A 13,981-nucleotide genomic window follows, 5' to 3' on the forward strand; every position below is an offset into this window, starting at 1 on the left:
CGGTCCATGCTGGAGCTCTTTTTGGATTTTGATTTGGGACTGCATCGCCACCCGTGCTGATCGGAGCTCCACGCTGGGCAAACAGGAAATGATATTCAAAAGTTCGCGGGGCTTTTCCTGTCTACCTGGCCACTGCATCCGAGTTCAGATTCCTGTCCAGAGCGGTCACAGTGGTGCACTGTGGGATACCGCCCGGAGGCCAATACTGTCGATTTGCAGCCACACTAACCCTAATCCGATATGGTAATACCGATATTAGCGCTACTCCTCTCGTTAGGGAGGAGTACAGAAACCGGTTTAAAGAGCCCTTTATATCGATATAAAGGGCCTCTTAGTGTGGACGGGTGTGGCGTTAAATCGGTTTAACGCTCCTAAAACCGGTTTAAACGCGTAGTGTAGACCAGGCCTTAGACTCCTTCAGGAGAGCTACTAAACTGCTGTTGTTTTTAGCTGTTCAGTGGTTTGCAATGTCGAAGGTTATCTTGGCTGGGAGGGGGGTATGGATTAGTGAGCCGAGGGCAGATGAGACTGACAAGGAACCATGAGGAATGTATTTTGTCACATAGCTGTGAAGTTTTTCAGGTGGGTATCGGTGTCCTGTATGTCAGGGTTTCTCAAACAGGGGTCGCCGCTTCTGTAGGGAAAGCCCCTGGCGGGCCGGGCCGGTGTGTTTACCTGCCATGTCTGCAGGTCAGGCCGATCACAGCTCCCACTGGCTGCGGATCACTGCTCCGGAATGAGAGCTGCTGGAAGCGGTGGCCAGTACGTCCCTCGGCCCGCGCCGCTTCCTGCAGCTCCCATTGGCCCAGAGCAGTGATCCGTGGCCAGTGGGAGCCACGATCGTCCGGACCTGTGGATGCGGCAGGTAAACACACCAGCCTGGCCTGCCAGGGGTTTTCCCTACAGAAGCGGTGATCCCTGTTTGAGAAACCCTGCTGTATGTGACGTGCATATGCCTGTCCATGTGTGATGTGTATCTGTGCTCGTGTGAATGTGTAAATATGTACACCAGGCCTCAGACTTCTCTCATTTGCACCAGTTTTACACTGATACCACGCCATTGGCTTTAGAGGAGTTATTCTTTTACGCCCAGGTGAGCGAGAGGAGACTCAGGCTCGCACGCTGGGCCAGATTTTTGGCTGGCATAAATGATTTGCACCAGCAGAGGATCTGGCCCAGAGGCTATTTTTTATGAAGTTAGAGGTTTGCAGTGACATTCTAGCTGTGCCGCACACTCAGTGAACCACCTTGGCCCTGGACGGTGGATTCTGTGTGGCTGCTCTGTGCTGGTGCTTTGGCAGATTGCAATGCTTTCATGACAGTCTGTTGGAATCTTGAATGCCCTCGACTGGCCGACCCACTGTAATTAATCTGACAACCATCGCAGCCCCGTTTTGTTTTCATTTTCCTGCTCACAGTAGGCGGCCTAATCAGGATGGACGTAGTATCTCGGCCCGACTTGAAGCTCCCACAATGCTTAGCTCTGTGGGAACTGTTTTGGGGGGTAACAAAGCGCTTTTGGAATGACTGTCACTGGGGAGAGCTTGCAAATGCAGTAGAAAAAGCTTCTGTGTAATTTCACACACATGCTAGCAGCTTAATGTCCTTTTTTTTACCTAGGGACCCATAGCAGAACCCTCCCTCATGTTGGCTAATACTTACTCACTTGCGTAGTCCTGTTGCCTGTGATGGGATTACTCAGATGAGTAAGTGAGTAAAGGCCCATAGCAGTCATACTACAGTGAATTGCAATAGCTTAAACATTCTGTCCATAATGTAGTTTAGTCCTAGTTGTTTCTGGCTGTTACACCCTGAGCAGGTTTCATGCTGTTAATTGTAGCTTTAGCTTGCAGTTGTCTCATTTTAGAACGTCATCAGTATGAATTTGCACTGGGGTAAGCAGTGTGTCCTACTCCCTCCCTCCCCGGCACTAGAGACCATGGAGGTCTGTGGCTGCTTTCACAATTTGCTCCACCTCTTTCTATCAAGGGCATATTTTTCCTATTAATGGTAATACAAGGAAGTGCGTCTGGGCTTGTGTTTCACCCTGGTGTTTCCCCTTCAATCTGTTGGTGGGAGCCAGGGGCAGACAAGGGATGTGTACACCAGGTGTTGGATAAAATCAGAGCTCTATTGTACTCAAGCATTAGTCCAAATTCAGACTGAACAGACCTTTAGTTAGATTGAGTCAATCTATAAAATTCAGAATTTCATCTAAACACCCCAATGTTCCAGGAAGTTCAGTTGTGGGATGCTGGCTCAGATCCATTTCTTCCCTTGCTTCGGTTTGTTTCCATTCTCATGCACTTCTGTGCTTCTATATTCCAGCCGGCACTGGAAATTGAACCAAATCCTGAGAGAGAGCATGCTGGCTTTTAGCAAGGAAGGTACTGTATGTTTTGCAAAAGATCCTCTCCTCAAGATTTCTAGCTCAATGTTCCAGATTGAAGAGGTTCAGGTTATTTGGGTTAAACATCCCTACTTTGTGAAGTTTATCCAAACTAAACTGTCAGGTGCTGGCAGCTCACAGCGAGTGTGTATAAACGGTCATGGCTCATGATACAGTTCTTACAGTGGCCTTTATTCTTGATTACTGAATTCTCTAGGAAGCAGATAAGATGCCAGAGGCAGCAAGAGAATGAGGTCCTAGGCAATGGTCTAGATTACTAAACAATGAGTTTCTTTTCAAGCTGTCACTGCAGGGGATGAAAGCTTCACTTGTATAACAATTAACCTTTAAAAGGCAGAGCCATCATTTCTGTGTTGTTGCCTTGTGCAATAAAAGGCTTAACCTGGTGGGAATTGGCCCATCTGTTTCTGTTAAACACGGTCAACAGCTGCACTGTATCAGCACAGACAATCCAGATTACCCATCACAAACTTATCCTCATAGGGCTTGTCTTTGCTCTGCTTCCCTGGGAAAGTTCCCATTCTCTCACTACCAGTGTGGCAGCTCCACCAGTAATACTAATGGTAGGAGCACTAGCCTAGATATCAGATCATTGGTCTGACTCTTTAACAGAGAAGAGACACATATCAGCATCCCGTTCCACGCTTGTCAGGACCAAGGGTCTGATCCAAATTGTATTGAAGTAAACAGAAGTCTTTCAGTTGACTTCCGTTGTCCAAATGAGGCTAAAAGGGAGAAAGGAAGGGATTCACGAATCAGGGCTATAGAGACAAAACCATCTGGAAATGGTAGTGATGGAGTTCCAGCAAGCAAGAGCTCACTTCTCTTTGCTACCAGCCATAAACCCCAGTTGGACAATTGGCTTCCAGACCTTGAAGCTTAGAGACGAAAATGCTAATAGCAAAACCTGATTCACTATGGCAGTTCCTATAAAGAAGGAGTCTGAATGTCAAGCTTCAGGGCATAAACCAGCCTCTGACTCTTGGGGGTGAAGAGAAAACTTCCCATATGGGCAAGTCAACCCAAAACTGCCTATTTCTTCTACTTTCAGCTGAAGGTCACAGCTTGGTGGTCACAGGACAGTGGAGAAGATCAGTGGTTATCAAACTGGGTTGTGACACCATTTTAATGGGCTCACCAGGGGTGGCATTAGACTTGCTGGGGCGGAAGCTGAAGCCTGAGCCCCACCACCCAGGGCTGAAGCCGAAGCCCCAGGGCTTCCACCCTGGGTGATGGGGCTCAGGTTAGATCCCCCCACACCTGGAGATTAAGCTTTTGGGCGTTGGCTTTGTCCCCTCACCCAAGGTGGTGGGGCCTGGGCTTTGGCAGGGCTTGGGCGGGCTCTGGTGTCCATCCCGTTCCTGGGGTTGTGTAGTAATTTTTGTTGTCAGAAGGGGGTCACAGAGCAATGAAGTCTGAGAACCCCTGGAGTAGATGGACCAAAGGACTAAGGGAGTGTGGTCATTCCTGTGTTCCTAATACTGATACCAAAACCTATTGGGCACAACCCTGTTCCTCGGGTTTTATTTTTGGAAACAGGAGTGTCACAACAACTTGGCTAGTTATATAGTCTCTGTTGCTGATGGGAGCTTGTCAAGATGCATCTGGGCTTTAATTCCTCATTTTCCATCATTAAATGTCAGGAGCGCAATTAACATTTTCATTAGTCTGTTTTTATTGTGCTCCTATTGAGACTACAGATGTGTAGGAGTGAATCTTCCCTTCTTACTGCTTTTAGTGGAAAAATATTAGCTCCTTTAGAAAAAAAAATCAGGAAAATTATACCCTAGTTTAAAAATATCTTAGCTGTAGGGAGAGGGAATTTTATGGATCAGTGGATAAGGAATGTGCTGTTGAATCTTTCATCCATTGGTTCAACCCCCAACAGTGTTCATATTGTCTGTGAGTCATTACCATTTGAGGGCCTTTCAGTGGTATATGTGATAGAGTTAGTTCCCTCAGTCTACTTTGTAGGGTACAGACACCCATGCTACAGAAACCCAACTGGCACAGATTAGCAATCTTGTTGGCAGACTTGGCAGGAAAGCCAGTTAACTGTGTGGAGTCTGAACAGAAAGTTTATTCTGGAAGATGGCTCCTCTAGGGTAATGGGAAGGTAGGGTAACTTACACAGTGATACTTTAGACAAGCAGAAGACTTCAGTCTCCAGGGCTATCAGTGTGATAATCTCCATCAGCACTGAATTAACAAAATAAAAATGCGCACAGGCAAAACCTGTCCATTTCTGCTCACACTAAAATCTGCCCAGTTTCTGATCAAGAAGAACAGTCACCGTTGTCTAAGACATTGCTGTGGTCTGGTCATTATTACCATTATTGCCAGCTCATTTGGTCCTGGGTCGTATTTTACACCCCAGCTCCACCAAGATGCAGTTCAGATCAGAAACAGGCCAACCCTTGACAGGGAGATATTGGTAATTTCACCATAAGCCTCCTCTGTTAGGCTTCACCGCAAGCCACTAGTGAACCCCGCAGGAGGTGCTGTTTGCTAGGTGCACTGCTTCTGAGATCAGTACATTGGGCCATTTGTTTTTTGGAAGAATCATGTAGTGCAATCTGAGCCCCACATAAATCAGTGGGAGTTTCACCACTGACTCCAATGGGACCAGGATTTCACCCTTGAACTCCAGCTCTGATGAGGTGAAGGCAGTATGAATAATTTGATTTGGGTCGTGTGCATTTACCTTTTCACTTGAATTTGCATGAGAAATGGTGATAGGAAGAATTCAATGTTTCCATGTCAAAATACTGCAATCACTAGGAGAATGCAGAGCCATGCTTTGGTGCAAAATTTTCAGAAAAATGACTGATTTGCATACACGGTACATAATAGACCTGGGGTTGTGTTTGTATTTTCCTGAAAATGTAGGCCTCAACATGCAGCAATCCAGACATGTGTATCTCATGTTGTTGCAAATGCACAGAGTGTCACTTGGAGTAAAAGCAAACCAGTGAAGCAGTCTTTCTCAGCTATTTACTTTACAACATTTTACTATTTTACTATTTGCAATGTTATTCTATCTTAATCCTCCCACCTGTCCCATTGTATTGTCATATAATCCTGGAATTAAGACAACAAAAAACTTTGGTTAAACCAGTTACCCCTGATTTCCTGCAAAAATGTGATTTCCCTGCTCCTGCCACACAAGAACTTATGAAATCCACTTGTGTTTCAGGCAACGTTGGCTCTGAACTCTCATATACCGATATCAGCACGTTCATATCTTCTGATGCCGGAAACTCATGGAGACAGGTACAGTCATATGTGGGGAAAGGGAGCTGTGTGCCTTTTGCAAACCTTTCCAGCTGCTCTCTGGGCCTCAAATGGCTTGAAAAGCTCACACTATACCTGACTTGTTTCCAGATCTTCGAGGAAGAATACAATGTGTGGTATCTCGACTGGGGTGGGGCACTTGTGGCTATGAAGCGCACGTCAATGCCTATCCGGCATCTGTGGTAAGGCTGTTTCCCTTGCTTTGAGAATGTTCAGGGAGGGAGGTGCTAAACTGGAATTGTCCAAAATATAATTAAGATCCCTCAGGTCTGGAGTGGATCCTTCTCTCTCCTGCTGGTTATGCAGTATAGGTACCCAGAACACTAAGGAGCAGATCAAATAATCTCTTACTCAGAGCACTTTGTGGTGGCCTACAGAAGGCTGGGGAAATCACGATTCTGGTCCTTCATTTTGTCACTAGCTGCTTTCAACAGGTGTTTAAGTTTGAGGCCTCCTGAGTTACACACTTTGGGTCAGATTTTCTGACAAGTTTACTGTGACAAGCTCAGGCTAAGCCGTTGTCCTTCACACCATGATGTTTCAGGGATACACCTTACTAAGATTATTGATTGTTGCCTCTTCATCTCAAAGCCTTACATCCTTCCTTGCCACAACCAGGCAAATGGCTCTATAAGAACTTCCACTAGGGGTTTCCAGTAGGGTTTGAACCTCCTCCATCAAAGTACACACTTCTACCGCTTGAACTAAAGGAGTAACTCCATTAGCTTCGCAGCAGTAGCGGACTGTTATTGTCTCTGTGGGTTAGCCACAAGAGATGGATGCAACACACACTTTACAAGAAAGTTACATTCCTACCACACAGAGAAGACAGGATGCAATGGGCTCAGATTCAATTCTGATTTTTCTCTTCTTTCTGGCTAGTAACAAGCAAAATATTCTGAAGGTGCTAGAATTTTTCTATGATCTTGTCAGCATAAGGAGTAGGATAGTCCAGTGGGTTAAGCTGAAATCAACCGCCCAACCGGGTCCTAATCCAGGTTTTGCCGCCGATTCACTGTGTGACCACAAGCGAGTCATTTAACCTGGTTGTGCCTTGGTTTTCGCATTTGTGAAATGGGCACGCTGAACATCGCCCTCCTTTGTAATGCACTGTAAGCGGATGGAATACCTCATCGGCACAAAACTGGTTGCAGCAAGCAAGGCCTTTCCCTCTGGGGTTGGGGTTTGTGACCAGGAAGTAAAATAAATGACCAGGCTCAGCAAGTGAACAGAAAAGCCCCCCAGCTTGGTGTATGACCCAATACACTTGCCCTCTATGTGCAGGCCAGCTTTCTCCTCCCCATCTCCCAGGCTGCCGCTCGTATTGCCCTCCCTGGAGCACCTGTATATGGGGCGTGGCTGGGGGAGCCGAGTCGGAGTTACTCTCTTGTTCACTCACACCCAGTGCCCCTGCAGCCTGTCACAGATGCTTTGTGACAGCACTAGATGAGGAATACATTATGCAGTCCAACAGCCAAGGCACTGCCATGAGCGCCAATCTGTCTGAACAGAACCCCTGTGAAGGCAGTGGAGCGCCACGTGGACGCAGGGCTTGCTGCAGGATCAGGGCCGGAGCATTTGCTTGTGCTCATGGCCAGTTAAAGGCCAGATTCTGACATGCTCGCTCACGCTGGCCACGCGTTCCATAACGGGTGGTTTATAAAGGATTCCTCAGTGAGCGACTGCCGTTACAAGCCACCGGCAGGAGCAGCCTGTGTTCTAGAAGGTTCTAAGGACGCCAGTAAGATGTTTCTAAGGGACCTGTTGACCTGCTGGATTCAATCACAATCTATACTTAGTGGTTGGCTCTTTATTGAAGCTTCTGCTCAGCGGCGCTGGAATACTTTTAATAGTGGGGGTGCTGAAAGCCAGTCCCCTTATCCCTGTCCGCACCTGGACATCGGCAAGAGGGCTGAAGCTGGGGCCACAGCTGGGGGCAGGTCTGGGGCTGGAGCTGGGAACAGCCGTGGCCAAGGGCTGAGGCTGGGGGCAGGGCCAGGAGCAGAGTCCCAGGTGCTGGACTGGCAGCCGGGCCCCCAGGCACAGGGCTGCAGCGGGGACCCCAGCAGCGGGCACCCCAGGTGTGAGGTTGAGAGCCGGGACCCCAGGAGCTGGGCCAGCAGCCAGGATCCCGCATGGGGGGCCAGGAGTGGAGCCTCATGTAAAACCTGGCCTTGCAGCCCAAGTTCCCATGCCTATGCTTCTGCCAATCATTTGTTAACCTCTTCCTAGACAGTGTAACCCTCACACCGAATGGCGCCTCACTCCACGAGTGCTGCTATTGACTTGCTGAGGAGGGTGCTACTCAGTGAGAGAGACGCTATCAGATTCTGGCCCTAGCTTACTGGGAGAAGGGACAATGCTGGCACAAGAACAAATGGGGCTGAAGCAGCCATGAATAAATGTCCTCTGGAAATTAGAAGACGGTTTCTAACCATTGGAGGAGTGAGGTTCTGGAACAGCCTCCCACCAGGAAGAGTGGTGGAAACAACCTCACTACTTTAAGCTGGAGTGTGATACCTGCACAACGTGGATAATAGGCCATAGCAGGGGACAGGACATGATGACCCAGGAAGTCCCGTCCAGTTCTGCGTTCCTGTGGCTGTGTGTGTGGGCAAATATTTGTTTTGTGCACAGATTCATCACAGGAGTTTGGTGCACATGCTGTTTGGCTCGTGCAAGTGCCTGTGAACGCCTGGCCCACTCTATTGCATAGTTATTTAGAGTTGTCGCTGACAAACTCAAACAGGTCCTTCAAATTATGCCTTTAGGGGCATTCAAACTTGCATCATCTTGACTCGATAGGCACCTGCTGCAAGAGAAGAGCCATCTTGATTAAAGTATACATGGAAATCTGTTAGTTCTCAAGCTGGGATGGCGTACAATAAGTTTCATCCCGGAGAAAAGAGGGTTTGATAATTGAAAAGCTGAGAGAACTTTAATGAAGCCTGCTGTTCCCCTGAAATTGAAATGCTAGTTAGATAAGCATGCAGACCGAACAGCATACAAATGCTTAGGGGTATGGGGAGATACATACATTTAAATAAATAGATTTCTGAAGGATAAGCTCTTTGCATGAGATTCTCCCACAGCATTTTCTGTTTGGGCTGCACGCTTTCTCCTGTGCCAGATGCTGTTTTGTGTATCTGTAGCGCTAAGGCAGCAGTCCCCAAACTTTTCAGGGTCATGCCCCCCCTTACTCCTGTCCGTGCCTCTGCACCTCCCCCCCTGGAGCTAGGGCTGGGAGTGGGCACCTGGATCCCCCTTGGAGAGGGGTAAAAGGTCTGAGGCTGGGGCCGCAGCTGGGGGCAGGGCTGGGGCTGGGAATGGAGCCATGTCTGGGGCTGAGGCTGGGGGTGGGGCTGGGGCTGGGGCCAGGAGCAAAGCTCCAGCTGGGAGTCGCAGCTGGGGGCAGGACCGGGGCCATGGCTGGGGGAGGGACCAGAGTAGAGCTGGGAGGTGCTCCCTCCCTGCCCCCTGTGGAGGCTGTCCTGGGGTCCACCACGCCCCCCCGAAGGTTCCTCCGCATTCCCCGATGGGGCTGCGCCCCACAGTTTGAGGGCCACTGTGCTAAGGGGAAGATCTCAGGAATGCGCCTCATGGGGATAAATCCAGTCCATTCCTCTGCATTTGCGGAGGGTCCTGGTTTCACTGGGACCAGTGTGCTCCACGATGGGGGAAGCAGGAGCTGAGGAGCTCAAGCGGGGAGCTCTGCATACTGTGAGGCATGAGTCCTGGGGTGGGGGGCTAGGCTGCCTTTAGGCCTCATCCTCGGCCTTTTGGAATCAATGGAAAGGCCCATTGCCTTTGGATCAGGCCCAATGTGCCATCTTCAGGGCAGGGATTTGGGATGTGGTGGGATTCAGCAGCCCTGGGCCTGAGTCCACTGCCGCCCTGTCTGTCAATGCAGCTGCACGACGCCTACCCTGACGGGCTCCCGGCCTTTGACTGGGCTCCTAGGAGCGACTGAAATACAAATCATTAATCATCTGTCCTGCTCCTCCCTGGCTTCAGTGGGGAGGAGTCTAACCCCTGCCGAACCCCTTCCACCAAACCCCGCAACTCAGGCGGAGCAGGCACTGTGGGCTGTCCATATCCTCCTCACTCACCTGTTGGAGATCATGTGCTGGTTCCAGCAGGAGTTTGGCTGGATGTTGACAGGGAAACACAGGGTTTGAGACTGTCCATTATGGACTGAAAGACCTAAATGGAGCATTTCACCCCTTCTCTAGCTCAAATATTGTCTCCCCCTTCAAAATAATCGGTGTGATGGCTGCTCCTCTTTGCTGACGCTGGGGTTTAAACCAGTGACCTCCTCTGCTAAGAGCTGCAGTCTGTACAGCAGGAGCTAAAAAGCTGGGCTCTGTAGATGAGACCCTTCTCCTCTATGGACTGGACACAAATCTCATGCACTGACCAGTTGGTCACATCTGCCGGTCTTGAGAAGCATCAATTTACCCCTTAAAGTGCTGCTGACTCAGCCCTGTGGCAATCAGAATTCTGCAGAACAATGTCTCCCCGCCCCAAGCCCCCACTGACTGGAGAATAAGTTTCTCTTCTCTTTTGAAGTGAGAAACATTTCCTGTTGACTAGAAGAGAAATTGTGCCTCATTTGTACCTTTGGCGATGCCCATGGGGGGTTATTTCTCAGCTTTCACAGCTCAGCCACGTGCTGCCATTACAAAGAGAGAGCTCTGAAATGACCCAGCTGGAATGGGACCTGATCGTTCAGGGGCCAGTAAGCCCTTGTGTTCCCCTGTTTGTTGTTCTTTGCAGGCAGGATTCTGGGATACATCTCCAAGCAGAAATCCTCCTGGAACAGTTATGTAAAGACTCCAGGATCAAAGGAAAACTGTCTCGTTTCCTGAATTGTTTGTAAACCGAACATCACCACACTACCCCATGCCACTCCGTGGCTCAGGCAGTTTGACATAGACTACAGAGCCACTGACCTGTAGCATCCCACGGCAGCAGCGACTGAATGTGATTGCTGTCCATGCTGGCTCTTGGTTGAAATTAGTTGGGCACATTCCATTTTCATAGAATCATAGAATCATAGAATCTCAGGGTTGGAAGGGACCTCAGGAGGTCATCTAGTCCCACCCCCTGCTCAAAGCAGGACCAACACCAACTAAATCATCCCAGCCAGGGCTTTGTCAAGCCGGGCCTTAAAAACCTCTAAGGAAGGAGATTCCACCACCTCCTAGTGGATAAAGGTCAGATTCTGCTCTCAGGTGCTCCCATGCAGTCCCATGGACGTGAGTGGAGTTGCGAGGATGAAGCAGAGAATTTGGTTCAGCATTTAGCCCGCTTCATCTGCCATTCTCAAAGCACATTGCTAATATTAATGGATTAAACCCAACAAAGGCCCTGTCAGAGGGATACGTATTCAGAGCCTCGTTTTATTGATGGGGAAACGGGGGCACAGAGCGGCTGTGATTCACCATGGGTCTGTGGCAGAGTTGGTGAAAGAACCCAGCTCTCCTGACTCCACTACACCACATTTGAGGCTGTGTATTTTCCCCTGCTGAAATTAACATCTTGAACATAGACACGCACCTAGGAACCACATGTCCTGTCTTAGGTGTTATCAATAGCGCCTGCAGTCTTGGATCTGACCTGTTGATTGACATCGCAAACACAGGCCTGGCTTGCCAATTTTAGTTGGATGTATTCCTGGATGTTTCCTCACAAGACACACTCTTTGATTAAAGATTAATATTTAATTCCTGGAGGCTCCAGGACAGTCCTGGAGGGTTGACAGCCCTAACGCAGGCCCTTAATGACTTTGATGATAATACTTGCTGCTTTGCTCCTTGAGGGCACTCTGAGAACATTAATTAATAACATGGGGAGATGGCAAAGATTGACGTTTGTTTATAAATCCAGCAGCTGTGGCTTGCAAGCCTTAGAAGTTGTTTAATTGCCTAGGTAATGGTTACGGAGCCAGGCGTTTACATTTATTGATTTTGTCCGTTTCAATTCCAGGGTGAGTTTCGACGAAGGAAGATCCTGGAATAAATATGCCTTCACCTCGACACCGCTTTTTGTGGATGGGTCCCTTGTGGAGCCGGGCATAGAGACGCAGCTAATGACGTAAGTCCCAAATGAGCTGTGTCGGGATCGAGCGTACGGCACTGCGTGTGTGTGTCGGTTGCTTCAGCCCTCTGCCGGGTGCAATGTCAGACCTGCTCCCCTGTGTGTGAACATGTTACTCTCCAGAGCTGCCTAGAAGCTCTAATAAAGCAGACCGTTCTCAGGTACCTTTTAGGATTTACAGAGCTTTTGGATTATTTGTAGATTTTAAGGTCAGAAGGGACCATTAACCCTCCTGTATAACATGAGCTAGAGAATAAACAGGCTGTATAATGTTGCAATAAGCTACTGGTGTTTAGAACTAAGCAATATGCACCCTCTCAGCTGACACACTGGGGATTGAAGCAGGGACCCCCAGAACTAAATGCAGGCATTGCTACAGCTTGAGCTAAAGAGCCAGTCCATCATAGCTGCTGGCTGTAACCACTTATATCTTCTGGACAGGCACGGAGAGTGGCTTGAAACACACTCACCAGTGGGTTGCACTTGCCGATAGACTCAGAGGTAATGGCTTCCAGTGACCATTTCATTATCCGCTCTCCCTCTGGGGGCTGGGTGCCGCAAGAGGAAAGTCCGGCTCTGAGTAAGGGGTCAGGTTCCCAGAGAGCAGTACAGTTAAGAGTGTACTATCCAAACACTCTACACTTACTGTGTGATACAGCTGTGTAGTGCTGCTTCAGGAGTGTTCCTGTGATGTGAGTAAGTGCCCTCCATTAATCACAACAGGAAGGAGATTATGCTGCAGTAACACTTCATTGCAAACACAGAAGCCTCCTGCTGCTCTGGCTGTCAGGGCTGCTCTGAATTTCACTTTGTAAGGGGTCTGATTCTGCTGTCGCTGGCCCCTTTGACACCAGTGTGACTGCACCCTGAGCAGTAGGGTTATCCTGATTTACACCCGTTCCAAGAGGAAGGTGTATTGGGCCCACTATCTTTTGTTCTAGTCTCCATCGTTCCTGTATGCTTGTATATTTCAGGAAGGGGTGGGGGGTGTAGCTCGCAGGTAGCATTACTATTAATCGTCAATCTGGAGTGGAATACTAGACAGGAATGCCACCCGTCTCTTGAGAAGTTTGGAATCGGATAAGGGCTTTGGGAGTTGGGATGTGCTTTCATTGGTATTGGATTTTGTGATTCACCGTGGTATCTCTTCCAAAAATAATGGTGATACATCAATCTTACGCAGAGTGAACTAACCGTATTGTAGGGAGAGTGTTGGATAGAGAGCCTATACAGCATTGTTGCAGCCGTACGGGTCCCAAGGAATTAGATATCTCTAGTACATAGAACCTGTCAATTTCTTACACAAGGGGCTGGAATCTAGCTGTAGCTGCCAAGTTGAGAATTCCCAGGGAGAGGGCTGAATCTCTCAGCTGGCAGAAAGTCAGTGGAGCCCGCAACCAGACCTCCTTTCTTGGCATATGGGGTGTGTCAGGGCTGGGGCCTTGGCAGCTTGAGAATGAGGAGGTGTCACTGGCTCTCTGACAGCCCTTCCTCCAATTCTCCTGTCCCAAAGGGAACTCATTGCAGGAGATGATCTAGCCCAGGGTATTCAATACGGGGCTCGATTCTCTGTCTGCCAGACCTCCCCACCGGCAAGGGCACCAGGCCCTGCTGCAGTGCAGCTGCACTACCAGAGTGTTCTCCTACACACGTGACAGTCTCTTCTAGGCATTTGCAGTTGGGTGATGGCTTCTTTATGCCACTTAGCTGGGGCAAAGAATCATAACCCAGCTCCAGAATCTGCCCCAGAAGAGCAAATCCATGAAACTTGATTCTGGTTTGGCTACTTTATATTTGAGAGAGAGCAATGTGCTTAGCTTCCTTATTATTTTAAGTCAAAGTTGCATGTTTTTCTCGTCCAAACAGGAATAAATGCAGGGAAGTCCTATGGCTTGTGTTACACAGGAGGTCAGTTTAGCTTCTTACGATGGTCACGTCTAGCTTTATAACCGCTCAAGCTCTGAATTACATTGTTGGTGATGCTGTCTCGTAGTTTGTCCATCAGATAGTGATGTTCCAACTGGAAACAAGGATGCACCTTCACAGAACTCTCTTTTTTTTTTTTTTGATTCATAGGCAATAACTGGGATTTTTGTGAGTTTCCATGAGAATTTGAAATTTTAATCAATGGAACATTTTGCCATCTTTGCAGGGAAACCAGCTTTTGTGGAGTGTGTG

At 48.6% G+C, this 13,981-nt stretch overlaps 1 protein-coding gene across 10 annotated transcripts in view; it reads left to right on the forward strand.

The window, feature by feature from the left end:
* SORCS3 (sortilin related VPS10 domain containing receptor 3) overlaps nt 1–13,981 on the forward strand; it is a 522,792-nt gene that overhangs the window by 435,377 nt on the left and 73,434 nt on the right. For all 10 annotated transcript variants that reach the window (XM_039481980.1, XM_039481984.1, XM_039481985.1 and 7 more), the window contains 3 exons: nt 5,607–5,683; nt 5,795–5,886; nt 11,693–11,800. In XM_039481980.1, coding sequence (XP_039337914.1) covers nt 5,607–5,683; nt 5,795–5,886; nt 11,693–11,800 — 277 coding nt within the window. The remainder of the gene's footprint in view (nt 1–5,606; nt 5,684–5,794; nt 5,887–11,692; nt 11,801–13,981) is intronic.

This window comes from Mauremys reevesii, linkage group 7 (assembly GCF_016161935.1).
Source record: "Mauremys reevesii isolate NIE-2019 linkage group 7, ASM1616193v1, whole genome shotgun sequence".
NCBI classification, from domain to species: domain Eukaryota; kingdom Metazoa; phylum Chordata; order Testudines; family Geoemydidae; genus Mauremys; species Mauremys reevesii.